Consider the following 27,905-nt stretch of genomic DNA (forward strand, 5'->3'; position numbering starts at 1 on the left):
AACTGTACAGTGTTATTTGACTCTCCAGCATTTAGCTAATTAACGAACAGCAGAAACCATAATGAGCCATTGTAATTCTCCCCAAATGTCAGATTCCCGCCCAGAAGGATCCGTTCCTGCGTAGCATGGCTCACTGGGTCCTGGAGGACTACAGCAGAGCGTTGGACACTCTCCTCGAGCAGCCTGCTGACAGAACCAGCTCCCGGTCCACGGAAGGCAAATGTGACACAGGTAGGTCTGCAGTGCTCTGCTTTTATTATTCCTCCATTCAAATGTATAATTAGGAAGGTAGAATGGGGAACTTCAAAACAAATATAAACGTGTGTTTTGTTCTTATTATGCTAAAGTTTCACTCTTTATCTAATACTCAATTTTTTTTTTAGGAATACCTTATATGGAAGGGAAAAAAACGAATTTTTAGTAGAATCTGACAGTTTCAAATATCGCAATCTTAGAGTCGATGTAGTGTGTACTCCCTGAAGCCTTTAAGATATTTGAATGCTCAAATTTCCGGCCTTTCAAATGCAGCATTGCAGGTAAAACACAGGGGGTTCGACTATACTGCAGAATGTATTTTTACACTGAAAGGATGAATCTACTTTTCACAAAAAATTGCTCAGCTTTGCAGCTATTTTTGACACTTTAGGTATATGTAATTGTGAAAGTAATTACAGCTTCTCGCCACAGGAGACGGTTTAAATTAAAAAAAATGTACACGACTTATGAATGGATGAAGAACTGAACTGAATATGAACCTCACTTTAACTTAGGAGCCAAACCAGTCCCAGAGTCACATCTCTGTGGTACATGCGTTTCATTAATGATGTTCTCAAAGCCCTTTCTTATAAGCTTACAGAGCAGGAAACACTGGCTTAAATTGAAATGGCTCCTATACTTTAGGGATTAGGTTGCTGGTTTTCAGTATGAGTCATACAGACCTGGTTTTTGTCAGTCAGCGGCTCTCAATAAGATGACCGTTTTTGAACTAGTATCTCCACTCTTTACCAGGCTTTAAGTAAACACAGAGGGCTGTTTTTCACTGTTTAAGTGGTTACATGGTTGGATGCCTCAATTTGTTGAGAAGTTCAATGAAAATACAGCTCAATTTGTTTTTGCAGGTACTTTTGTTAAAGCAGTAAACACAAATAACATGTTCTGCTCCTTTGACAGGCTCCTCTTCAGTGTCTGCCTGTAACCCTGAGGTTTTCAACTTTTACACCTACCTTCGAACCCACCCACTCCTCCTTCGCCGCCACTTTGGCTCCTCGGAGAAGGCTAAAGTTGGACTGACCGCTGAGCGCCGCAGGGCAGACTCCATCAGCCTGGAGGAGAGGAGACTATTTTTCACAGCTGCTTACGCACACCTTCAGGCTGGGTGCCCCATGCTGGCACTTGAAGTCCTCTCCAAGATGCCCAAAGTCCGCAAGCATTCCAAACTCCCACACCATGAGGGTGCAGGCATCGCGGCTGAACTCAGCGTCGGGAGCAAAAATGGAAAAGGTTCAGAGCAGGACTGGTCTCAGTCGACTCTGAACGGCTACGAGTCAGACAGGAACAGCTTGTGCAACAGCCGCTCAGATTCAGTGTTGAGTTTTGACTGGAGCGGCCAGCCGTCGATGGCACATCCTGATGAGCCCCTGGAGCTGAAATGGGAGAGTGACAAAGATGATGATGATGAAGAAGAAACAAAAAATGGTAAGAGCGGCAGAACTGAAGACGGCAGCAGTGTGGATGCGCAGGAAGCCATGTCGCCGCTCATTGAGACTGTGCCAGGAGAGGAGAGTGAGGATGACTTCCTCGCTCCTTCTAATGACATCTTGGCGGCCCAGCTGAAATTCACCGCCTGCCTGAAGATCATGACCAATGAGCTACGGACACTGTCCACGGGCTATGAACTGGATGGAGGGAAGCTACGTTACCAGCTCTACCAGTGGCTAGAGAGAGAGGTAATGGCACACACATTATTAAACACTTAAACATACTAAAAGGTCAACTCCATAATATTTGTTTAGTTAAAACCACATAACATATTTATTAATCCGAGCACTCCCATTCATGTAGCACCAACAGTTCTTAATATTTGTTTCATTTATGAACGGTATAAACTCAGCAGGGAGAGAAGCATATAAACAGCTGTTTGCCTCTTATCAGGGGCCCTTTCTCATTTCATCAAATCCCCCTCCTCGGTCCTCCGGTAGTGACCCGGAAATGAATTTCAGCGCGCCATGTTGAAGGACATCTCATTTCTCTAAATGCACTTCAAGGACCGAGGATCGAGCGTCGAGGAGGCTCTCTATAGCCATAACCGAGGATACACTGATGGGTCCTCCACGGTCCTCCACGGCTCTCCACGGCTCCTTCATGCATTTCCGGGAACAGAGATGTTTCAAAGAGTCGTGATACGCGGCCGGACTTATCTCAGCCAATGAGAGCTCTGCATGCATCCCCTGGATATTATTTTATTAACTGCTCTCATCGCTACGTGATGTTTACAGTGAGAACAGCTGTGAGGTCCGTGCAGAAAGCAGAGCAGTGTGTATAATATGTATCACTCAGTATAACAGGCCTACTCTCTTTATTTGCTGTAGTTTAGTAGATATCTACAAACAGTCGATATTTTTCTAAAACCATTTAGTGCTTCACATAATAAAATACACAACGGCTGTAGCCTGATTATATGCTTTAGGTTAGGAGCTGTGTGTGTTGTGTAGGTGTGTGTGTTGTACAGTGCGTAGATACAGACAGGTCTCAGTTGGTTTGGTGTCCTCTGCTTACTTTTAATACTTGTAAATAAAACGTTTGGCCCGTAATTTATTTTCATCATTATAGCGAGGGGAGAGGGGGGGGATATATCCAGTCTCTGATAGTGTTACGTTATTATGAGAGTGCTGTTTGATTCTGAAATTGTATATATATTTATACACACATGTATATATTTATATTATATTTATATAAATATATACGTGTGTGTGTAGCCTGTTATTGACTCATTATACCGCACTGTGAATGAATCAAAAATATATAAGTGGTCATGAACACATCTGTCCATCAGACAGAGGGCTGCTGTGCCTTCTGTCATCATTGATGGACGGCTCTTTAAAATGACCGCTCAGAGGGGAGGAGTTCTCATTTCTCTAACCGCCTGCTGCTTCCCCTCCTCTCTCCTCGGTTCCCCTCATCGGCTCCTCCGTTCGCATCTCCTGTGGGCGGGACTATGTCTCGAGGATAGGAGTCGAGGAGGGGAGTTAGAGAAATGAGAGAGGCCCATGTCTCTGTTGTTGACTGTTTGTTTTCTCAGTGGTTTGCAACAATTGGAGGAAATTCAGTTGGTCCATAAAGTTATATTCACACCCAAGCAAAGAAAGCATAAATTCATTCATTTATTTTTAACTGATTCGATGACCTTGTAGTTACAGATTTTACCTTTATCAACCCTGGTTTGGTAAAGCATTAGTCTGGCTGCACCCTTAAGTTCACTCAACTAAAGTGTTAAGACTTGCATGACTCCAACTCTTATCTTTAAGTTTACTGTTTTAAGATCTGATCTCTCTGTTAGTGCATATAAACATCATATTGATATTGAATTTCTCTTGTGAATTTGTTCTGTTTGCAATTTGGTAAAACGTTTTGTCTTTCTCTCCCACGTATGCAGGACAAATTGACCCTAATATATATGTTGCATCTTTCTAACCCAGGTCGTGGCTCTCCAGCGCTGCTGCAGCTACAAGCCCTGCTTGCCAGAGCTGTCTGCCCCGGGGGGGGCGGCTGTCTCCGGGCTGGGCGAGGAGGAACAGGTGGGTGTTCATAGTGGAGGCTTATAGAGTTGTCCGATGTTCATGACAAAAATCAATGCAACACAGCGGAACAGTTTGTCTTGACACAGTTTGAAAAATTGAAAAGATTGTTGCACTGTTGACCTTGGATATCTCAACTGCTGCAGAACATTTTGTTCTATTTCAGTTTGAAGAGCAAATCGAATTATAAATGGCTTAACATTCAATTCTAACTATGTATTTAAATACATGTCATAGACCTGCTACTTTATTCATTGTTGACAGAACACATTAATGTCTGTGTTGTCAGCTGGAAGACATTGGCTTATTTACATTGGTGTTGATAAATCTGACTATGAAACTAATAAAGTAAACATTTCCCAGCCGGGGAGCCCTCGTGCTGACATCCAGAGGAGCAGGTGGCACTGGCTGCAGAGCAACCAGCCCCTACTGAGGATGTTTCTGAGCTACTGCAGCCTACATGGCTCCCACGGAGGAGGACTGGCCTCTGTGCGCATGGAGCTCATTCTGTTGCTTCAAGAGTCTCACCAGGTAAATACAAATGCAAACTAGCAGCCACTGACGGACGCTTTTCAGCGGCTAAAGTTAGTACGGCGCTGTCGTTGATGTCACTGTAATAAATGAAGTTGCTGATGAAATGGATAAAACAATTGGTCTCCATCGATAAGTCACTTAATATGGTATTCTTGACTTAACACTCAGAGATTCTTTGCTGAGATGGGATGTTAAATGTATTCACTGTTCCTGGTCGGCTTTTGTTTTTGTATCTTTGTTTTAACATATCATAAAGAATGAAATATTTCTGAATAAAAGGGACATACGGCTTATCACTAAATATTTTCCAAGTCAATTTAAGAGGCTGATCAGTTATACATTTACAGCGTGCCTGATTCTCCTTAATAAAGGTTGTGCAGCCTCACCAAATCGTATAAGTCAGTTGGTCTGAACATACCTGACTCGACAGATGTTAAAAAAACGTTTTGAAACACCAAAACCAATGAGCTGCATGTAAATACATTTACACTGCAAAGCAGAGCTGCAGTATTTTCGAACAGATCAGAGAAAGACGAACATGAAACCATCTGAAACGCACGCTCACTCACTCAGACCCACTCATCGTGCACTGGCGATAGTCCCCCCCCCCCCCCCCCCGAGTACTGGGCTGGCAGGTTGTGCTGCTTCTCCGAGCTCCTGAGGGAGACCTTGCCTTCGGCTTACTTTTCGAAGAGTCAAATTTCAGGAAGTAAACAACTCTCTTGAATGAACGAACCGTCAACTAGCACTGGGAGTTCTGTCTACTCTTCCTTTGATTCTGAAATCAAAGCAGTTGTTGTCCCATCTCTGGTCCCATTGGTTGTCAAGTTTCTCTATTGTTGTCGAGGAAATGTCAGTGTTTTTCTTTTTGTCTAAACTTCACTCGGTCTGTAGAGCTTCTGTTTGGGAAGGTTAGTACAACTGAATGTGATTCATCAAGCGTGACGAACATAAGCCTGTGGTATTCTTGCACACAGTCATGTTCAGAGATGGAGTAAACGCAGACAAAACCAGGCACCCCTTTGTTGCTATCTCTTCTTTTTAGGTCTTTAAATGTCATTCACACATGCACTAGAAAACACGTCATAGAACTCTCTCAGTATTAGAGGGTCTATGATTTTGTTTCACAGATCAAAGCATCACCTCTTATATCCCTGGTCCCTTTGAGAGCTGTCTCTTTTACCCTGTAAAAAAAGGATTGATATTGAAATCTCTGCTCTTACTTTTAAGGCTAACTGTGGTGTGAGGGTGACTTGTGGTTATGCAGTTGTCCCTTTGCATAGGTGCTATGAGTCTTTATTGTGAACACTTAAATATTTGTTGTTGTTACACATAATCTACATTGTCAAAACTAGCATTTGTATTAGTGTACCTGTAGACGCCTTACTCTCTGATTCCCCCCCACAGGATGACTCCCTGCAGGCGGTGATGCCATGTTGCCAACCAACATCCATCCCCCTCCTGATGGCCTGCACGGCAAACGTAAAGACGGTGGTGGCCAATCCCATCGTCTACCTGACCAACCTGGCTCATGACATCTTACAGACCATCAATTCACTGGACTCTCCTCCACACCCTGATGTTGTCAACAATGAGGTAAGGGTGGATAATATAAGCGTATTGCAGATATATGGGTGTCATCAAACAGTATATGTTGGCGACTAACTAATAATAATCTGCAGTACAGATATGAAACATATATGTTGGAGGTTTTGACGAAACATGGCCACAATTGTGAAATTAAATTGTCATCTATAAAAGGTACATTTCAGGGTTCTTTTTAAATGTTTGTGTTTAATTGACTTAGTTTTTGTGTACTTCAAACTTTATTTAATGCATTGGATTTCCCTTTATTTCAGATCTACGTGATGCACACATTGGCTGCCTCCCTGTCCGCCTGTATCTATCAGTGTCTGTGTGATGGACACACCCACAGGTTAGTGTCCCAAGTAGTGTTCATTTTGTCAGCTATTTTTTTATTTAGTTTTAGTCTTAGTCCTGTGTTAAATTTCCTCATTTCATATTTAGTCACCTTCATCCTGTTTTTATTTAGTCAAGTTTTAGTCGACTAAAAGTCTGAGTATTTTAGTCAAAGAAAACTAATTATTTTTAGTCTACTTTTTGTCAATGAAAACTGTTGAGTCTTTTTTAGTCATCAGATTATATAGAACATTTCAGTCAAACTAGTCTAGCCAAAACCAATAATTTGTCATTTTAGTATATAAATAAATAAGATTATTATCTTGTCCTTATTTGATGAAAAACACAGGTTGAATGATTGAGCAGCTTTGCAGAGAGTATCTGGTCAGGTTTGTGGTGTTTTTACCAGCTGTGTTATGGCCACATTGCTTCCCTTCTGAAGAAACAATGCATTCGCTTTTTTTCTCCGCCTCATTGTAGCGAAAATGGGCCCAAATATCACATCGTTTCTTTCTCCCAAGCAGTGGTGGCTTTAGACTTTTTCGGTGTCAGTCATTTTGACGGACAGGATCGTAACATTTCCGTCATAATCCATTATTACCCGTCGAGTGCACAATGCATCACTCACTCGCGCTGACGGGGGGGTATTCGGTTAACGCGAGTGCGACCACTGCTCCTAAACCCTGTTGTTGCCATTTTATTTTCTGTTAAATAAGGTTAGTTAGACCATGAGTTAGACCCGAGTCTTCCTGACAGTTCACAGTGTGCCACTGCCCGGTGTAATTCAAATGTACCGCCGGGCGCAGCACAGACACACAGCTGCTGCCCTGCCGCAGCACCGGAAATGGAACTGCTGGGAGAAAAACTGACTATCAGAAATGTAACGTTATCTTTGATAATATTTCGTCTCCTCATTTTTCGTCAACGAAAGTAAAGAGATTTTCGCATAGTTTTTATTTAGTAAACTACATTTTCGTCTCGTCACTTTTCGTCAACGATATTGCATGATTTTGTTGCAGTTATTATTTACTGCCATCTCGTCATCGTCTCGTTTTCGTCATGGAAAAAAAGGTTGTTGACGAACATATTTCGTCATAGTTTTAGTCAACGAAATTAACACTAGTCCCAAGCTGGGATATTAAGATATTGAGCATCTGGGCTGTCATGTCACAGGGGGGGCGGGGGGGGGGTTACATCTGCAGCTTCATAGTGAACTTTATTGCATCATTAATCCTGAGCAATTGTTGAGCCATCTACTTATTTTGCACATTTAAGGGAACATAGTTTTGCCTATCCCATGAACCCAGTGTCTGAAACAATGCTCTCATTTAGCCTGACTCTTAAGGGTTTGAGTTCAAAATGTGCATCTTCTTCCTAGCTTCTCTCCGACCAAGCTTCTTGAATTCTTTATATGACCTAAGTGATGATTACTTTGATACATTCTTTTTTAATTTCCCGCCACATTCACCTTGATACAACTCCATAACAGCTCTATAGACATTGGATTATTTATCAAGAGTGATCTGACTTAGCTTTCCTATTCTTCGCATTAGCATTTGAAAGACAAAATGATGTTGATTTGCACCCTCGTGTTGGTGTGTGCGTCTGTGTGTGTATGTGCCTGTGTTTAAACTTATTGGAGCAGAATAATAAGAGAAAAGGGGGAAGGGACATGTCTACTGGTAACCAAGCTAAAAGAAAATGCACACATCTTAAGTCAAACATAAGAAATATAATAAAGTAGTAAAGGCTTTTCAAGATGACTTTGTTTATGGAAAACGTCTCAGCGTCTAGCACATGCCCTAGGCTGCTTTTACAAAGTGCTATGGTGGTGTGATTTAGGACATTGATAGAGAAGAACATGTTGGTCACTTGTCTGATGAGATCATGTTGAAAATGATTAATGATATTCCCAAGGGTGTTGTTTGTCACCCTTATTGTACATTTTAATTGGATGTTTTACCCATAGTCTTTGTTAAAGACGTGTATGTACTATAAACTCCAATCACTTTCACAAAAACCCAGTGGGATCTTAACTTTGGATGGGTGGTTGCGTGTGTTTGTATTACAGCTGTGCTGCTGTGTGACTTCCTGTCATGCTTCTGCCAGACTGTTTGATATTGTACCAATCATTTTTATTTATGCTTGACCAGACTGGGACCTTTAAAGCAACAGTGCTGTGACCCCAGAGATAGTTTTGCTTGTATGGATTAAAAATTGTCAAAAAGACAGTTTTTAGAGAAAACATTCATTATTCTTTCAGCGGAAAAAACGCAGTGGATTGCTGAACTTGTGCTTCTGTGTCTTTCTCTTGGTGTGCAAGAGAGACTCAGGGATAAGACGGTGTGTGTGATTTTTCAAAAAGTATTTCAGGATATAGGTTTCTATGGTTTAGAATAGAGTTTCCACCACGTTGGCAGTGTTTTGATACATGTCATGCTCTTTACTGTCGGTTTACATGTTAATTCAGTTTAATTGTGTTGGTACTTCCATATATATCACAGTATATAGAGGATACTGTGACTGTACATTTGCAGTGCTTTCTGTTGCATCATACAATTATTTTTGATTCAAATTTGTTCTGAGAAATCCAGACAGACACTTCTTCTGAATAAAGTTCTCTTGGTCTTTTAGATTATTTTCGATGTGGAGTCAACGGTTGATGTTTTTTAGCAGAGGCTTAAAGTGGATTTATTGAATGTTGAAAACTTAAAGGTGGGGTAGGTAATTTTGGAGAAACCAGCTTGAGTGCGCTAGAATTTGAAAATACACAACCGAAAAAAATCTGCCCCTTCCTTACAGAGCCCCTCCTCCAACACACACAAACGCGCACATGACCAATGAGGGCATGAGATAAGTTTGTGCACAGATGGAAGGCTGACAGGCAGGTAGGCCATCCAGTTATTTTAGCCGGGCCGGCTATAATGATTGGTCGTGCTTTTTACTGCGCCACGGCTTCCACAGATGACATTTTTTTTATCTATTTATTGTCAAAGCATTTAATTTATTCATTGCTATCGGGATGTGAAGAGCATTCCATGGAATATAACAAAGTGTTTCTGAAATAAATGACATACCCCACCTTTAATAGACTCCCTGCCGTGTTATACATCCCATATTCCCTGTTGTATTTCTTCCGCAAGAATCCAAGGTTTTTGTGTTGAAAAGCAACTTGACGTGAGAAATTGAGTACTGAATCTTCCGTCATCAGAAAGCTTTTTCTTCTCTACCACTGTGACGAAGGTAACTTCGTCACTATGGACTGACGGCTTCGAGCCGGGTAATATTGCACTTTATTAGCATGATTGTACAGTTGACATTTGCACATGATTTATACTAATTATTGAGGTAGTATTTTTTAACTGGTAGTATTTATTGGAATGTCGTCTGGCAGGTGCTGGTCGGGTCCTCGGCTCCGCCTGAATAGATAGGGGAGTTTGCGAGAGCGCCGGGAGTAGTTATGCTGGTGTAAGGATGACAGCGGTTGAGAGTAATCAGGGTGCAAATAATATGTTGTCTGTGGCTGATGATTGTGTGCACCTGGTGTCCTGTGTTGTCTCCTCCCCCCTCACCTGTGTCTTGTTAGTATGTGTGTATTTAGGTGCTGTTTCCTTGTAACTGGGTGTGTGTGAGAGATCCTTGTGTCGTGTTAGGATGTGTGCAAGGAGAACAGCAGGATTGAGGCTGTGAACTTTGTGTACATGATTTTAATAAATGCCCACGTCGGGTTATATTTTTGGACGTTCTGCCTCTGCCTCCTTGCTTGGTCTGGGACGCTCAACGGCCAGTCTCACAACCACCAAATGGCATAGATGGGTCGCTAGCCGGAGATAAAGCCATTAGTATTTCATATCTTGACAGAACAGACTGTTGTTGACTCTAACTTTGAAAACATCATCCCTGAATTCAGATCAAAGTTAAAACCTTTAGACATTTTATATATTTACACCACTAAAATACATATTTGAAATTCCACTTTTCAGTCAAACATTGAATGTTTAATATGTGTCCTCATACTGTCTTGTGTGCTTGCTTTCTTTTGTCTCCCTCAGCCACGTGAACCACTTCACAGGAATCGTGTATCAGAGTGTTTTGCTGTCTCAGAAGCAGCCTGCCCGAACCGTCAGCATGGACGAGTCCGTTCAGCCCAACACCCCCCCCGCTCAGTGGCCAGGTAATTCAGCCAACACTAACCTCAGCTTAACCAGCGTTAAAAGAGAAAAGCATATTTCTCAAACAAGTAAAAGACCCAAACGAACAATGTATTCGTCCAACTGTCAGTAGTACTTATTAACTGCCTTATAACTGCCATTTATAGTGAATATGTAAAGTTTGATAATAAGAACATTTAAAAAAGGCTTAATATTATCTTAAACAAGCGGTTGTTTTGAGAATATGAGCACACATTGCGTTTGCAGACGAGTAGTTTGAGTGTACAGCATCAAGATGGTTTATTTTAGATTGATCAAATAAACTACACTGCTTATGTTCATTCAAATAAATGAAGATGCCACCCAGTGCAGCGATGTGGCTCACGCCTGTTAGAAACATCAATTCATTGTTGTCTTTTCCTTTTTATGGCGTGGCATTTGTTTGCAAAAGGAAATCATTAGTATTGTCAGCCTTTTTTGCTAAAGTATTAATGAAAATGTTTGGTTTATTGCACATTTTAACATATTTATATATATATATATATATATATTACATTGCATTTAGCTGATATATATATATATATATATATATAAAAAACACAACTGTGTCCCTTTGTTTGCTGGTTTTTGTCTGGCAACTGAAACTAAATCAACAGCCTTCTCTTTTGAATAATCCTTTTAATGAATTGATCAATAAGTGGACATACTGTACATTTGGCTTTACATTCTGCTTTCCCTCATTTTAAAGGCAAATTGTTGACGTTTTTTGCATCTTTGTGCATTGGATATTTTATTCAGTTAGCTCAATATCTTTAGTCAGCTATTTTTAAATAATGTAGTATTTTTTGTTTACCCATTGAAAGTATTTATTAAAAGCGGTTCCTTCTCCTTCCCCACTGCTCCGCCTCCCTTGCTTCTCTCCAGGTATCGCCTCCCTGATTCGCCTGTTGAGCTCGGCAGGCGAGGAGAGCCAGCCAGGCTTAGCTGTGCTGCTCTGTGAGATCGTGACTGCTGTCTTCCTCAGTCTATTTGTTCACGGCATGGCCACTCACTCAAGCAACGAGCTGTTCCGCATCGTGGCCCACCCTCTCAACAGCCAGCTTTGGGTGTCGGTGTTCGGAGGAGGCGCTCGGACCCCTGTCATAGAGAAACCCACCAGCCTCACAAGAACACCGCCACCAGGTTGGAAAGGATCTGATCTAGTTTTCCTTCTCACAGTCTTCCTTAGTGACTGTCTCTCTGTGAGGGTTTTTCTGGAGGTGACCCAGCAGCTAAATCAAATCAGTCCTGCTAAATGAATCAGGTTCTTGTCTGTAGGTCAAAGTGAAATCCATTAACCTATTAGTGTGGGAGCTGTTTCCCTCACACTCTCATGGTTGGCAGGAAACCTAACCTACTATACCTTCTGCCTATTTGACCAAATGTCTACAACAAACTACTTTTCTTGTACATATTTACGATTTACATTTCAACATCTAAAGCTAATGTCATTATCATAAGCCATGATAGAAAGTAGGCTTGTTATTTGTATTGTATATCATTTGTAAATGCACAAGTTGGTAGAGGTGGAATTGCAGCTGAAATCATAGATGCAGCAAATTAACAAACATCCTGTCTCTCGACACCCCAGCCTCACCAAGCGGCTCAGACAGGAAGTCCAGGCGGTTCAGACTCCTGTCCTCACGCAGCGGATCCAAGGACGAGGCGGGGATAGAGCGTGAGGGCCCATCCAGTCCCAAGCACAGCCCTGTAGTGAAACAGGAAGCTACCTCCATCTTTAAAGAACGGTTTATCCCGCCGGAGCTCAGCATCTGGGATTACTTTATCACCAAGGTAATCAAGAAGATCGAGAACAAACCCCAAAGCTAGTAAAACATGGCCTTTTCATAACCACTGAGTGTATTACATTTTATTACGAAATAAATCAAATACGTGGTTAATGTCGAACAACGTCATTATATTTTGACAGTATTTTGATTATAATTAATATTTATATAGACTGGGCGTTTATAATTTGTATCTACCATATCGACCTTTAACATGTTGTACAACTGACCAGTAGTAAACCAGGTAAGCAACAGCAAGATGGGAAGCATATTTCTTCTATTCTTTGGATCATTTAGTTTAGCCAAAACCATTTGCCTCTATCTTAATTTTAGTTTTATGTTCTTCTGTCTTTTAGCCTTCACTGCCACAATCAGAAAACCAAATTGAATACGACTCGGAGGAGAGCCAGGACAGTCAAGATGAAGAGGAAGATGATGATCAATATGAAGATGTGTTTGACCCCAGCTCTCCGCACAGAGAGCATTCAAACCACAACTCATACAGGTAACGACACGGCACTGAGCGCATATTACTGCAAAGAGCGACTCATCTTCACCTCAATTCAACCTGCCCTCTGTAATCCCGCAGCTGTTTTTGTGTTTGATTTTCTATTCAGTAGCACTGCCAGAACACACTATTATGCCTCCAGTTTTCAAGGGGCTTTGAACCCTGTCAGAGTATTCATGTCCAAGATTGTAATCTTGTTTGTAATGTTTTCTTTCCCCTCTCAGTTGGTGTTTGATGCGTCTGGCAATGGTTCAGCTGGTGTTGGTCAACCTCAAAACCTTTTACCCAATGGCAGGATATGATCTATTAGGTAAACATAAGAAGGCACGCACACTGTTCTGTACAAAGTCCCAGGATGTGGTTAAGAGCTCATCTTATTGCCTTCTTGCTTCCACTTGACGCAGACCTGCCTGTGTGCTCTCCTCTGTGTCACGCTGTGCTGAAGACGCTGCAGCGCTGGGAGCAGGTGCTGCAGAAAAGGCTGGAGATCTTCGGGGGCCCCCCTTCAAAGTACATCTCCACCACCCCCCAGGATGAAACCACGGCGCCTGGCCCCGCCCTGCTCAGACACAAGGCCCTGTTCGAGCCTTCCAACACCCCATTCAGGTACAAACTTGAGCGGTAGCCAATAGTGCGTCAACATGCTTCTTAGATGGTCCCGAGTTTGGAGGATGTGTTTCCGACTTGTGTCCTTGTTTTCAGGGGCTTTAATAAGTTGTAAGGCTATAAAGAATATGTGTTGTATGTAATTTCTCGGAGCGTTTCAACATCCCATTGATCCCATCTGTTTCCGAGTTATTTTTCGGATTTGAGGAGACGTTAACCTGAATCTGAGGGAACTCATTTGTCCAATTATTCAGACGCCAAATGAATGCAGCCTAAAAGCTCTATCTTGAAGAAGAAGATTGAAGATTCAACTTATTGTCATTACGTAGTACAGGTACTATGTAACGAAACGGTTTCTCTGCATTTGACCCATCCTATTGTTAGGAGCAGTGTGCTGCCATTATGTACGGCGCCCGGGGAGCAGTTAGGGAACGGTGCCTTGCTCAGGGACACCTCGGTAGCACTTTGTCTGTCCGGGACTTGAACTGGTGACCTTCCAGTTGCCAAGCCAAGTCCCTATGGACTTTGCCACCACCGCCCAGTGTTAATGGAAGTGAAGGATAATTCATGATTCGCCCCATGATTCCAATCACTCATCCAATTTGTTTTTGGTTCTTACTCCGCCATGCAACGTCTTCCATCAGGTAGTTCTTCTGCAATCCTGCTGATATACCAATGTGCACAAAAACTCGAGCAGGAAACATAACCTCCTCGGCGTAGCTTGAAAAATATTTGTTTATTTTATGAGAAGATTTAAAAAAGGTATTAAACTTGGATTGAATTTGAAAGTACTTAGCCTTAGTGTGTTTTTGTGTTGACAAAGCAGATGACTTATCTTTTATGATATCGCTTGGAGCCTACAGATAGACCCTTTTAAACATCATGAATAAGTGATGCTATTCAATTGATTGCATTTTAGCATTCAGCACCAGATATATCTGTAAGACACATCCATAGCCGTTAAATGTATCTAGAAATTGTCTCAAGATATCCATGGAATCTAAGCTTTATCCTTCATCTGACCCCTATCGATTTCCACATGGCCCGCACAGCACTCTCTGAAGGGATTTACTGTTCTCGGAGCATTGTTCTGTGCATTTGAATGTGGAGATTTCATATCAGCACCGATGGCTCAAATCTGACATGATATCTCGTATCACGTGTTGTTGTGCTTCAGTGATCTGATGCAGCTGATTAAATGAGTATTAGTGTTAATATGCGGGAGGTGTTGTATTATTTTCAGGACCAGCCACCATTCAGCGCTGCCAGTGAAGCGCCTGTGGCAGTATCTGGTGAAGCAGGAGGAAGTGCAGGAGACTTTCATCAGAAACATCTTCACCAAGAAACGGGACCCCAATGAGGTACCAAGTGTTTACATCATGCTGACCCTCTGCATGAAGTGCCTCCATGTTTCACAGCTAGCACATCCTAATTAACCCTGAATAACACATTGAGTATTTTGTTATGCTAAAATTCACAAGCATCTGTATTTGGCCCAAGGCAAACTGCATCGTGACGGCTTTTACATCCCTATTGGTGCATTCATTATTTTTATTCTGCATGCCACCCTCAGGTATTATTACCGCCTCCAGTTGCATGTTGATGCTTTATTACAATAATAACACCCTGTTTGATTAACAGCAAAATAATTCATATTCTGTTTGTGTTTGACTGCATGGTTCATCACTGGTTGTTGTTCTATGTTGTGTGTGTTTTGTGTGTGTGACTCCCCTGTGCTGATTCCCCAATCATTAAAGGCGAGTGAGGACCAGACTGACAATATGAAATGTTCAGGGATTGAGGAGACAGGAAACCATCAGGTACTGCTGCTTCAGATTCAGTGTGACTTTATATATAAGAGTGGGATGGGCTCCAAATCTCAGTTTTGTGTCTTTGGCACCAATTACTGAGAACTGTCAAGAACCAAGATCTGCCCCGAATGATTTGTTTAGATCTATTCATTGTTGCACATAGATAAAACATTGTTTTAAGAAGTGCTAACTTATACACTAAATTAATTGTATAGTATTCAAACTGATATTTGGAGAAAACACAGAAACTCAACCTTGGAGATTGTAATCATACAAAAAAATGATTTCTTTAAGTTACAACATGCCATTTGATTGTTTTTGTAGCATGTCAATTAAATGTTTATTTTAAGCCTTCATTTAGGATTGCATGATTGTGACATGCAGACTGCAGGAAGTACTTTCAAATGAATTCACTTCATATGACAATGGCAAAATGATCAACTTTGTGATTAGTCACACATATTACCCCCAAGCCTTTCAGCATGTGACGGCCCAGAGCATCACTCTAAAGGTTTTTGATAAAAGACAATTGTGGAAGCTTAAAGTTTACATATCTATATATTTAACCATGCCCGTCTGATCTCTGGTAACTCAAAACAGTACGTAATACAGTATGCAATACTTTGTACTTTGTGTACTTTTAATTTGTGCAGATGTTGAATACTGTATGAAACATAATTCACATCCCCTTACTGTAGTGTGGGCAGTACAACGTATACCATTGTTGGATATGAGAACTGCACATCATGTTCCTTCTGTTTGCCTCCTACTTGGGAAGAGTAAATGTGAACTGTCACATCAAATCTCAGAAACATATATTGTCATCTTCACAGAATTACAGTATGTCTATTTTCTGGGCAATGAACACTGAATGTTCCTGTCAGTGTATGATATTAATCCAACATCTAGCTGCCTAAATGTGAATGTGAACCATACATCTGAAATTGCTCTGTGCGTTGATGCTTCAGAGAGGTTTCTAATCTTCTGGCTCTCGCTGTGCACGCTGCCACATTGTAGCTACTCCATTTGGCTCAGTGTTAATTAACCCAGTCCCTCGGAGGACAAGCACAGAAGCTGAATAGCTTCTGATTAATGGGCCAACACTGTCGGAGTGAATCTGCTCCCCATAGGGATTATGTGCTCGGCCAAAATGGCAAACCACCATATTTAGATTTTTGCAAGTCAAGTTTTACTTTATTCCATCTGACAGAAGAAGACATGGTCTTTTTCCCTTGAATAAATGCAGTAAAGACTTTAATTCAATCACATGCTCAAAGGATGCCTGTCGGACAATAACATCAACATGTTACGTCTCTATACAATATGCATAGCTACAGAAAAGCCTACTTTGCCACTGCATACATCCCGAAGGACCTCCAGTGCACAGTGTGTGCTAAAGCTAATCGCTCCAGGGCTGTTGTGCTCATGCAATCTAATGGCACTAACCCATTTATGTTGGCTGCTGTGGTTAACAGGGTGGCCTGATGCACCTCACATGTCATCTCTTAACCTGTAGAGGCAAGATAAACAAAGTGCACATATAACATAGTGTAGAAAACAAAGAATAGGCCTGTGATAACATCAGCCCTGTTGTCTTCAGCTACAGCAAATGATTTGAGACTTCATTCATCATCCCCTCTCATGGATGTTGTCAGATCATTGGTTCTGTAACTTGAAAGGAAATGTGCCTTATCTGAAGTAATGGCTGTTATTTGTCCTCTGGAAATGTTTACCAACCTATCAACCATAATAATTGAATCTCCATGATTTGTGTCCGTTTGTATTCCTTTGTGCAGGCTGAGTCAGATCTGGGCTCCCCCGGAGGGAAGTCACGCATCATCCACAAGGAATCTGACATCATCACCGCCTTCGCCATCAACAAGGTACAACCCTCACACACAGATGCCAGTGAACTGTACAATATAATTATATCATCGTCCATTCATTGTCTATTTATCTGGCCATCTGAGGCCTGTACGACGAAGCCGGATTTTTGCTTAGCGTGCTAACTTCAGGGAAAACTCGGGGTTTCCGGTCCTACGACGCTGGTTCTCTTTTTAGCGGGCTAGATCACCATGGTAACTTCTGCTGAGCGGCTAACCTGCCCCGGAGCAGGTTAGGTTGCAGGCTAAGAGCTCAACTCAGTGAAAGCACCGCCTGCTGACCAATCAGAGGTCAGTGTACGGAGTTTAAAGTGATCAAGTCATATTACAGGAGAAAGGAAATACAGAAAAACTGCCGTTGCAGGAAAGACGGCCGGCAAAAATCAACTGACTGTGTGAACGTGAACATTAATAGAATATCACCTCCCATCTTCAGAGCAATCTGACTGTTATAACATTAGCGTTAAGAAAGCTTACTTAAATATCTGCCACAACAAAAGTAACCGGATCAGAGTAACATTAAGTACAGTCCGGGGCACTGTGAGTGCAGACGTCGATGTGTGCCAGTATCATTCATATCACATCTGTATCACATATTTCCTTATCTGAGTCAGCTGAGCCGTATCTGGCCGTGCAACACTCACAGTGTCACATACTGTATGCAGAAGTATTATTTTAAGCAACACATTAAGTTGACGAAACACTCGAGTCAAATGTAATGAAAGTCAGATCGTGTCTTAGACGGGGCAGTGATATCATAAACCTGTTAATGTACGCATTCAAACTTTTTCTTTTTCCAGCTGTATTCACCTTGCAGGTGCAGCTATGTGGCTTTTATCCTGGATAAAGTGTTTAAGTCATGGATGTTTAAAGTTTAACTTCTTCATATGTCTAATATTATAGTTGACTTTTCATTCAGGAAGTATGACGCTGCGCTGTCAGTAAGCTTCTCCATGTTTGTGATTGGTCGAATGCTCCAGATACCACCCCTTTCATGTGAACGCGCACCTAACTAGATAGGACACGGCTGGCTTGAGCGATCCACTTGATAACCCCGCGTCATAGGACCACTTAGCGAGAGTGCGTATGTGTTTGGATTAGGCCAAACATCTCGGAGCTGTTTTCATCAATATAGTTGTATTACCAGAGTGTCAACAAAGTTAAAAGGGGTCTGTCGTTGTGGCAAAAACCTACTAAGAATAATCACCCATTTCTACATCCTCCAACGATTTCTTTTTTAAAGATATTTTAGATTTTGGAGAACTTGGAGTTGAATTCAAACCGGCTTGTTAGGCAGCGGGGACTTCATATGGACTGAGCTATCCGGCGCCACCCCCAGCCCCTTCCCCTCCTTTTTTCCGAAGGGGAATTTTAGCATCTTTCAGCTCATTGTTTTGGACAGACACCGCCTAGTGGAGCGTTTCGCAGCTAAAGAGCCAGACATTTCCCTCTGGTGTCTGTGGAGACCAAACACAGATCTGCAAGGAGCATGCCAGAAACACAAAATAAATGTTATTGTTGCTCTTAGCCTGCTGGATGTGTAAACCGATTGTTTCAATTTGCTTAAACGTTATAATATGTAAATGTTACTAGTCCCAGAGTGGCAAATCTAAAACATTCAATACAGCAGTTGATGGCAATAATGCTTTGCAGTAGAGACAAACAACGTAATAAAATGCTCAGCTAACTGCTGAATGTTTTAAAATGTTGGGGATTCAAACTGAATTTTTACAAACTTCATCAAATTAACTTTGTCCAACAGTCTCAGAACACACTTTTTCAATTCAAAGCACATATGAAATCCTTGGCCAGTGGCACAACTCTTACACCATATCCTAGCCCCTTTGATGTTGCCCGTGTTTTCTTTGTTTGATATAGGGAGAGGTTCACACGGATTATTTTACTTTAATGTAGCTATTTATTTAAAGGGAAGCAGTGCTGCTGGTGATCAAAGGAAGGTTCACCTCAGGTCATCATTAAAGGAAGTTTGATGGTTTTATGGCCGCAGGCAGAATGAAGTTGAAAAAGTTAAATTAAGTCGCCCTATTTTCCTCACCCTTATCGTCTCTGTCACCCCTCTCTCTTTTCCCATGTCATGTCTGTCTTTCTGTCTCCCAGGCAAATCGTAATTGTTTAGTCATGGCCTCCACCCATGACATCCAGGAGTTGGATGTGTCATCCATCTTGGCCACACAGATCTTGACATGGATCGATGACGAGGAGGCCGAAGCCAAAGGGTGTGTGTGTGTGTGTGTGTGTGTGTGTGTGTGTGTGTGTGTGTGTGTGTGTGTGTGTGTGTGTGTGTGTGTGTGTGTGTGTGTGTGTGTGTGTGTGTGTGTGTGTGTGTGTGTGTGTGTGTGTGTGTGTGTGTGTGTGTGTGTGTGTGTGTGTGTGTGTGTGTGTGTGTGTGTGTGTGTGTGTGTGTGTGTGTGTGTGTGTGTGTGTGTGTGTGTGTGTGTGTGTGTGTGTGTGTGTGTGTGTGTGTGTGTGTGTGGTCTGTCGTTTGCTGTGAGAGTTCACCCAAAGTAACATCCACTCACTTTTCACCCTCATGCCAAGAGAGCTAAATTGAGTGTGGGCTGGCGATAATGTGATTGGTTCTGTAATTGTGTAGGTGGTGGATATGCATCTCTATTATGTGTTTATTATTGCATGTGCCACATTATTAATAGATATATTTGTGTATAGCTGCTTCTTTCTATGGACAGGGCCACTTTCCGTCAGTGTGCGTTGTTCTAATTATCTTTTGTTGTTGTTAAAAACATCAATTTAAAAAATAACAGTATACTTTTTTATTCCTGCCTTTAGTGTTCTCTTTCTTGTCCAATGTTCCATTTCTTTACTAAAAGAATGATCCTGTTCTGAATTCAGAAAGCAATGTATGGCATTTTAGCAGTAAACTGAGAGCAGCATAAAGAGTGAACTGAGAACACTTTGTTATCTGATTCATCGCAGGGAATATCGTTACTGTGATATCCAAAGTGTTGGGGTCCTCATATTGTGTATCCCTAATACCTGCTACCAGTTATATTTACCAATAAATGCACACGTTAACTTATAGACAAGATCCTTCTGGTTTGATTGTTATTTTCCATACAGGGTTATCATTTCTTCTTGGAAGACTTTCCTGTGTGTTTAAATGGCTAATTTAACATCCGACCAACTGGGAAAATGTGCCTTTCATTTTTGCCACTGATGCATTACAGTGATTTTAATCACTTTCCATCGACTCTTAGGAGAATAAATAGGTCAGTTAAAGAACATTAAAATCTGAACGCACAGAGATAGCACTGATATTCATCTTTTTTTTTCTTCTCGTTTGTCCCTTTTTAAGATTTCACTAGCTTAATGAAATTCATTTCACAATTTAACCTAATATTTTGTCCCTGCAGTGTTGCCGATGACTTCCTGGTGGTGCATGCACGCGATGACTTTGCCACCATCCACGGCACCACGCCGTACACTCACAGCAGCCCGGGCACCCCTATCAACATGCCGTGGCTGGGTGGGGTGCAGACAGGCCGGGGTGCAGCCGTGGTGAGCAGCTCTACATCTAGTGTTGTGAGATGAATTTACCTGAGCTGTTCTTTGCCCCATCTGTGTTCTCATGCTTTAGTGATTTGCATATTTACATACCTGACAACTCTTTCACAAAGCATCTTACATTGCACCCTTGGAGCTTGAATGTAGGTGGATGTGTTAAGAGGGTGTCATCCATTTAAGAACAAAAGTGCTGTTCATCAGCCAAGTCTAAGACTACCAAACCAGTCTAGGAAAACTACCATGAAATGATAAAATGGCCCAAAACCAAAGCTAGATAACTATTTGCCAGATACCTCAATGATAATTTAATTGATCCTCTACTGTTGTAATTTGGAAATGAATCCAAATCTATTATGGAGTTAAAATAAACCTTGAAAAAAACCATTAGTATTATTTCCACAGGTTTAATATACTATACACACATTTTCTGGATTTGATTAATGAGGTCTGTTGCTCTGGATCTGCCCTTATTTGTACTGGAAGCAAAATCCTCAAAGCAGTTTAAACAACTTTAATCAATAATTGATTTTAATCTGGCCTCAGTTTACCAAAAGCGTCTTGGCTACGAACATGAACTTCCTTCCATGATTTACAAAGTAACACAGATGCTCTGACTGCTACAGCTTGGAGACAGCAGGTTCTGTCATTCTTATACTTGTATTTATAAAAACAGAAACATCTTTCAAAGCCATTTTACTGAGCAGATACATTTGGCATTAGCAGTCAGCAGGGGTATTTATTTTGGTGGTAGCAGTGTTTTGGAAACGAGTCAGCGGTGAGTCATGTTGTGTTGATCTCGATAAGCAGAGCGGACAGTTGGAGCCCTAATTACTTCACCAACCAGTCAGGCTGGAGCTCAAGGTTGGAGCAGAATACGTTTACAGACAATAATAAATAAAATCCCTGGCAGACATTGCTGTTAATGTCTGCCTTTCTTGGCCACCAGTCAAAACACATGACAGGAAATAATAACAGAGCTTCACTACATTAAGACAATTTATGCTACAGTATATGATGGTAGAGCCACCATCCATTTATGCTGTTACTTATGCAGCATTATATATGTGCCTTGGCATAATTACGATTAGCATTTTCTGACCTCATTAATTGGATTTTATCTACAGATGAGCCTTTTTTAGACCTTGTTGGGTAAATGTTAAGGCACTTTTAACATTTACATAAAACTTAATGGCAACCCCATTAGTTTAACAGAGAGGAAGCTGCAGTGATGAGAGCTTTAGTATAGCGTCATATTGTTTAAGTGTCGACTGGTACATTGTTCTCTGTTGTAAAGAACTAACGTTTATCATAATAAAGTTTTATATTTGTTTCTACTGAAGTTGGCTTACTAAACATCTTCTTCTCCTCCGTTTCACTTTTCGTCACCCAGATGATCAAGAGAAATATCAACAATGTGAGAAGAATGACCTCCCATCCCACACTGCCGTACTGTAAGTACGACTGTCGGTGGATTAGAACCGTAAATGCATATTACATTTGCTATAAGGACATCATGTCTCTTATGTTAAAGGGGCAAACTAACAAACTTTATCATGTGTAGATATCTAGCAAGTTTATTTTTTTCTTCTCGTCCCAGTTTGGTGGATTTAGTAAGGCTGAGTGAGCCCTGTTTGTTACATCACTTATCAGTCATCCTGCAGAGTGGGGATTCAGTTGTTAGGTGTTTGGCTGGGATGATTCCCAGCACGTCAAAAAATGGCTGTTTTCTTTGTTTGTGAATAAACCATTTCCCATCCATTATACATATGGAAGATTTTGCGGAACTAAGAAATGCTAAAACCTTGTGTTGGGACTTGCATTCTCGTTGAGATGCACGGATAAACGAGCTGACGGCACACTTTGTTTTTCTGTATTTCAGACCTGACAGGGGCACAGGATGGAAGCGTCCGGATGTTCGAGTGGGGCCACTCCCAGCAGATCATCTGCTTCAGGAGTCCAGGCAACTCCAGAGTCACCCGGATACGATTCAACCACCAGGGGAACAAGGTGACACCTTAAACACTTAACCACCACACCCAGAAGTCAGACTATTCTTAGCTTTGAACTGCTTTGTGATGTGAGGTCTGATTTAGCAACATATTCACTCTTTGCCGTTCAGGCACAAACCTCAGTGGGGGGTTTGGCTCGAGCACATTTTGTTATTCAGCCGAGTGATTCAACTGCTCTTAACTCAGGCAGTCGCCTCGAGCTGATAACTTTCTCAGATGGTGCTTCTCCTGTGCCAGTACCGTCTTCTCTGGCCAAAAGAGTGAAATATGCTTGAAAAAAAAAAATTGGAAGAACCATCAGATTTAGATTTTAGTTTGAGTGTTTGTTAGTCGCTGTTGACGTGTTTTGGAAGATAGTTTGAGAACAAGCCAAGCCAAGTCACGCAAACACAGCAGGAGGACAGTATGTTATTTCTCTCTGATGTAAAATAAAAGATTATTCTAACTTTATTTGAGCAAAGTCTGATATATGCTCTCTGGATGTTGTTTTTAGTTTGGTATCGTGGATGCTGATGGAGGTTTGAGTCTCTGGCAGACCAACACCAGTGGGACTGCTCCCAAACCATACCTGGTAAGAGACTCACTGAGCCGATGGACCTTTATTTAACCGACATGTTTCTCTTTCAAGATATTATTATTATTAGAAATGTTATTTATTTTTTGATAAACCCCTTGAGATGCACCATCTCGTTTTCAAGGGGGTGCCGATGTTCTCGCACTTTCTTCCTGTTATTCTAATGTGTTGTTTAATCTCCTGCTTCTCTCTTTCCTTCTTTGTTCCTCTCTGACAGACGCTGCATTGCCACAACAAGACAGCAAACGACTTTGTCTTCGTGGGCTCCTCCTCCCTCATTGCCACTGCAGGACTCTCAACAGACAACAGGTTCGAGAGGAGAATTTTCCAATTGAATTATGTTTCATGAACTTCTAATGAACTGCTGCATCGTTTGAATTCAGCTCCACTGCGCTGTGACCAGTGATAATGGCCTGCCCTGATTGGATAGTAATATTGTTGTTCTTTCGCCTCCACAGGAACGTGTGTCTGTGGGACACTCTGGTGACTCCTGCCAACAGCCTGGTGCATGGTGAGATGCAGCTCAGCAGAACTGCTTATTTGATGAATCACCTAAAGCCATCTGCAATAATACTGCTAATCATTTAATAATAAAAAATATATAGATAACCCCTTTCCACCGTCTCAAATGTGAATATTCACTTTTTTAAATAAGAAAGTTGCTTATATACTGTAGTAGTAATTGGTTTGGAACTGTTGGTGGAACACAACAAACAAATGAAAGACATCTGCTGAGACATTTGTTTTTTTATTTTGCAAAAATAATTGGCAGAGAAAATAAACATAATTTCCAGCCCTTATTCCAAATATTATCCTAAAGTACAAATATCCCATCCTTCTCCTCAGCGTTCTGCTGCCACGAGTCCGGGGCCACGGTGCTCCTGATGGCCTGCAGACAGCAGCTGCTCATCACGGGAGGGAGGAAGGGCTGGATCAGCGTCCTGGAGCTCGCCCCCCGCCACCAGCGCCAGAGCTTCCTGGCTCACGACTCCCCCGTCAAAGCTCTGGCTGTCGACCCCACCGAGGACTGCTTCATCAGCGGGTCAGCTGAGGGCAACATCAAGGTATTAACAACACCTGTGTTGAATACATTTGATAGATTTTGAGATGTATATTTCATTGACATTAAGAATAAGATGGACCTTTATTAATCCCCGAGGGGAAATTCAGTTTTTCACTCTACTGGTAGTATACAATTATACAATTACACACATACGCCGGAAATACACACACATGCAAACAGGACCTATGCATTGATGAAAAGGTGGTAGAGCATAAGGGCTGCTAGTATTCTGGCACCAGGGAGCAGTTTGGGGGGTTTCGGTTGGGTGCCTCGGCAGTGCCCAGAAGGTGAACTTGCACCTCTCCAGCTGCCAGTCTCCGTATTTTTTGGTCCAATCGGGACTCGAACCAGAGACCTTTTGCTGTCCAAGCCAAGTCCCTTCAGACTGAGGCAAGGTGGGTTCCTAAATTACTTTTTTTAATATATAAAAATATATTTATAAGCATCTTTTTTATTGAAATCCCCCCGAAATAATGATTTCAGTCTAGACTTTTCCCAGAAAGTCATTGTTTTACATGAGTGATTCACTGGGGGCAGTAATTTGTAAGAACTTGGATTATAGAAACAATTTTAATAAAACCCTCGACACGAAGTTCCCTGTACCTGTCAGAAGAGTCCTGCAGGGCGCCTGGTCCCAGGAGGGTGAGTGTCTCCCCTCCCCCCCCCCCCCCCCCCCATCAACAATCAGATGTCGCACATTCATCCCTGGAGACACTGAGCCCTATCAAAGTCATTCAAACAAATGTCGCTCTTATGATTAACCACCTGCTGGGACGACAGTGTGAATGACGGGGACTAAAATGTAAGGTGAAAGCGGCGTGACGCAGTTAGAGCGCAAAGGAAAACGCTTCGACTGAGCAGGCAGGAGACGTGACGGTCTGCAGATATTATATCCCCACAGACAGCAGCTCTTTCATCTTTCTGACTTAAATGTGTTGGCGAGGATCACACAGCTGTCACTCCAAGGTTGACACTGCAGACGTATGAGAAATGGTGCAGTGCACATCTGCTTGAAATACAAATGGCTTTTATTCTGGATGATTGCTACCAGAAACTCCATCATCTGAGGCCATTCATTGTATATCGACTGATTGGAAATGTAGCGTGGGTGAGCTGCAGATTTCTGAGTATTTAAAATGTTGAAGTGATGAGATGAGAGTCCATGAAAGTGGAAAATTAACTAACATAACAGCCTTCAGTCTTTGAAATACCTTATCAAATAATAAAGCTCCCAGGCCGGGAATACCACTCAAACAATGCAAGTTGCTCAGAGCTATCCGTGGTTCCCTGAAGATTTAAATATTTGAAAGCAGGTCACAAATGTCTAGAATTTATGTTTGGTGTATACATTTTTTATTTAAAGTGTATTTTTACTAGGCTATTTTAAAACATTGATGTGTGGAAATATATGCATAGTGTATACACAAGTACACACATATGTGTATCTATCGAATGCTACATATCAAATTATTAAGGAATTATTGCACTTATACAATGGCCACTTTCCAACAAAATGCAAATATGTAACCAAATACATATTAAACAGTTTTTAATTTACTTATAAAACACATTTGTGAAATAAACAGACGGGGTGAGCATTACCTGATTTGGCTATTCAACAAAGCAGTGTACATGAGATAAAGCTAATTCCTGAGTTTGAGGATCCTTGTGGGGCAACACCTAGCTAAATAGGAAAATGATTTACAAATGAAATTGAAATAGAGAGAGAAAGAGACATTGTACTGGTAGCTGGAACATAAGTCCTAATCATACTCAACCTGACAAGAATAAAATGGTGCTTCATCCTGATGTATAAGTACCTTGGGAAAATGGACAATCAACGTAGCAGTTGAATGCTCCACTGTCGTGGAGCTCTGTGTTTATCCTCAGAGGTTCTTCAATATGCAGCACTTAAACACAAAAATAATCTCTTTGTTAACTTTTCTCTTCCTCTCTTCTCTCCCAGATCTGGAGCCTGGCCACACAGTGTCCGCTCTACAACTTTCCCAACGAACACGCTCGCCAGTCACTCTTCAGGAACCTGGGCACCGGCGTCATGCAGATCGAGGTGGGACCGGCCAATCACATCTTCTCCTGCGGCGCTGATGGGACCATGAAGATGAGGGTCCTCCCCAACCGCTTCAGCGTCGCCAATAACAACAACAACCACAACAGTGACGTCAAGTTCATAATATAGACGCATACATTGGTGAAAGCTATTTAATATTATAATGTGAATCTAGCAGTACTGCTACCGTGGAAACGCCTCTACACCTGGAACAGTGTTCGTCAGGCCGTGACAGAACAATGATGAGTGTTTTGAACCAGTGTAAATGAAGAATTAAATAACAAGGAGGAATACTCAAAAGACTACTGAAAAGAGTGAGATCCAGTGAGTCTGATGCCAGGGCCAAGAGTGAAGCGATCGCATCGAAGCTCTTTGATTAGGACATGACCCGAAGCCGACCAATCACAGGAGCCTCTACACGTTTTTAACCTGCAGTTAAAGTGGCCACCGGGTAATGCCGAGGGCACAGTCTATCGGAATTAACTGAAGGAGACAAAAAACTGCTGCAGACTTATTAAAGCTAACTGCTGTCTCAGCGAGGACTGGACATCACGTGGGGAGCCTTTTTTTGCACAGGAAGTGAAGCTGTGGAAGTGACTGTGAAGAGTCTAACGCCGCAGCGCTGTCCTTCTCATCACAGTCTATTAGTCCGTATTAGCAAAGCATCATGGGGGTGGAAGCTGAAGTGTTAAGGTGGTAAAATATAGTAGACTGTGTTGTACAGTCAGGATAATTGGGGGGGGGGGGGGGGGGGACGTCACCATAAGCACAATGCAGTAAGGCCAGTGTCCTACAAAGCACATTATATCCAGTCACAAGGCGCATTATGGTGCTCCATTTTTTTGTTTTACACAAAGAGTCAGCTTGGTTGGGAAAGCAGGTGTTTGTCGTGGTAAAACCACACTTTGGGAATTACACCATTTAATATCACAATTATCACTTCAGGTTTTAATTACAGGCAATTGGCTGTTGTTAACCAGGAAAATGCTTTCGTATAGGCTTAGTGCAACAAAAAAAAGCAAATATCTTAAGACACTTACTACGCAAATGCACTTTCTGGCATAAATGTTTGAGAAGAGTACATCCTTTCTCCACTGGTAACTGTACGGTTACTGCCAGCAGACGGCTACCTACAGTCTTTGAGCCAAGCTAGCCATTTTAGCACAAAGGCTAAGACGTACAAAAACGTTTCCAGAGCCACGCTAGGTAAGCTAAGCTAACCAGCTGCTAAAACTTCATAGTCAACCCGCAGCAAAAAAAGAGTATCATATCTAGTGTTCGGTTAGAAAATAAGGATATTTCCCTAACTGTTTAAACATTCTTTTAATCAAGCTCATGGTAAAGTGGGACATGAGTGTATGTGTGTGCCGCTATCCAACGTTCTACCTGAATGCGCATTTTCTCAAATTACTCTATTTGCACATAATCATGAAGCTAGATAAGATGTAGTGTAGTGAATATGACTATGAGGCCGGATGTCGGTAAAGCAGTCTATCCTTTGGTAATAATAAATTGAATATATAGGAAGTGTGTTTATCCAAGCCTAGATTAAACTGGTAGTATTATTAAGTGTCCTTATTATCTGAAAACTACTTAAACCACACTGGCACAGTAC

At 41.7% G+C, this 27,905-nt stretch overlaps 1 protein-coding gene across 2 annotated transcripts in view; it reads left to right on the plus strand.

The window, feature by feature from the left end:
• The window catches only part of LOC117451980 (dmX-like protein 1), a 56,871-nt gene extending 29,849 nt beyond the window's left edge, over window positions 1–27,022 (plus strand). The window contains exons 28-51 of one of the 2 annotated variants that reach the window (XM_034090374.2): window positions 93–231; window positions 1,171–1,946; window positions 3,696–3,794; window positions 4,158–4,325; window positions 5,736–5,924; window positions 6,188–6,264; window positions 10,301–10,422; window positions 11,324–11,581; window positions 12,030–12,232; window positions 12,582–12,730; window positions 12,958–13,043; window positions 13,138–13,339; window positions 14,583–14,700; window positions 15,097–15,159; window positions 16,947–17,033; window positions 19,152–19,270; window positions 20,426–20,570; window positions 21,967–22,027; window positions 22,456–22,583; window positions 23,079–23,156; window positions 23,377–23,468; window positions 23,618–23,670; window positions 24,006–24,223; window positions 26,189–27,022. In XM_034090374.2, coding sequence (XP_033946265.1) covers window positions 93–231; window positions 1,171–1,946; window positions 3,696–3,794; window positions 4,158–4,325; window positions 5,736–5,924; window positions 6,188–6,264; window positions 10,301–10,422; window positions 11,324–11,581; window positions 12,030–12,232; window positions 12,582–12,730; window positions 12,958–13,043; window positions 13,138–13,339; window positions 14,583–14,700; window positions 15,097–15,159; window positions 16,947–17,033; window positions 19,152–19,270; window positions 20,426–20,570; window positions 21,967–22,027; window positions 22,456–22,583; window positions 23,079–23,156; window positions 23,377–23,468; window positions 23,618–23,670; window positions 24,006–24,223; window positions 26,189–26,419 — 3,861 coding nt within the window. In that variant the 3' untranslated portion in view covers window positions 26,420–27,022. The remainder of the gene's footprint in view (window positions 1–92; window positions 232–1,170; window positions 1,947–3,695; window positions 3,795–4,157; window positions 4,326–5,735; window positions 5,925–6,187; window positions 6,265–10,300; window positions 10,423–11,323; window positions 11,582–12,029; window positions 12,233–12,581; window positions 12,731–12,957; window positions 13,044–13,137; window positions 13,340–14,582; window positions 14,701–15,096; window positions 15,160–16,946; window positions 17,034–19,151; window positions 19,271–20,425; window positions 20,571–21,966; window positions 22,028–22,455; window positions 22,584–23,078; window positions 23,157–23,376; window positions 23,469–23,617; window positions 23,671–24,005; window positions 24,224–26,188) is intronic. The other variant, XM_034090376.2, reaches the window with a different exon arrangement.
• The last annotated feature ends 883 nt before the right edge of the window (window positions 27,023–27,905 follow it).

Source organism: Pseudochaenichthys georgianus, chromosome 9 (genome assembly GCF_902827115.2).
Source record: "Pseudochaenichthys georgianus chromosome 9, fPseGeo1.2, whole genome shotgun sequence".
Classification (NCBI taxonomy): domain Eukaryota; kingdom Metazoa; phylum Chordata; class Actinopteri; order Perciformes; family Channichthyidae; genus Pseudochaenichthys; species Pseudochaenichthys georgianus.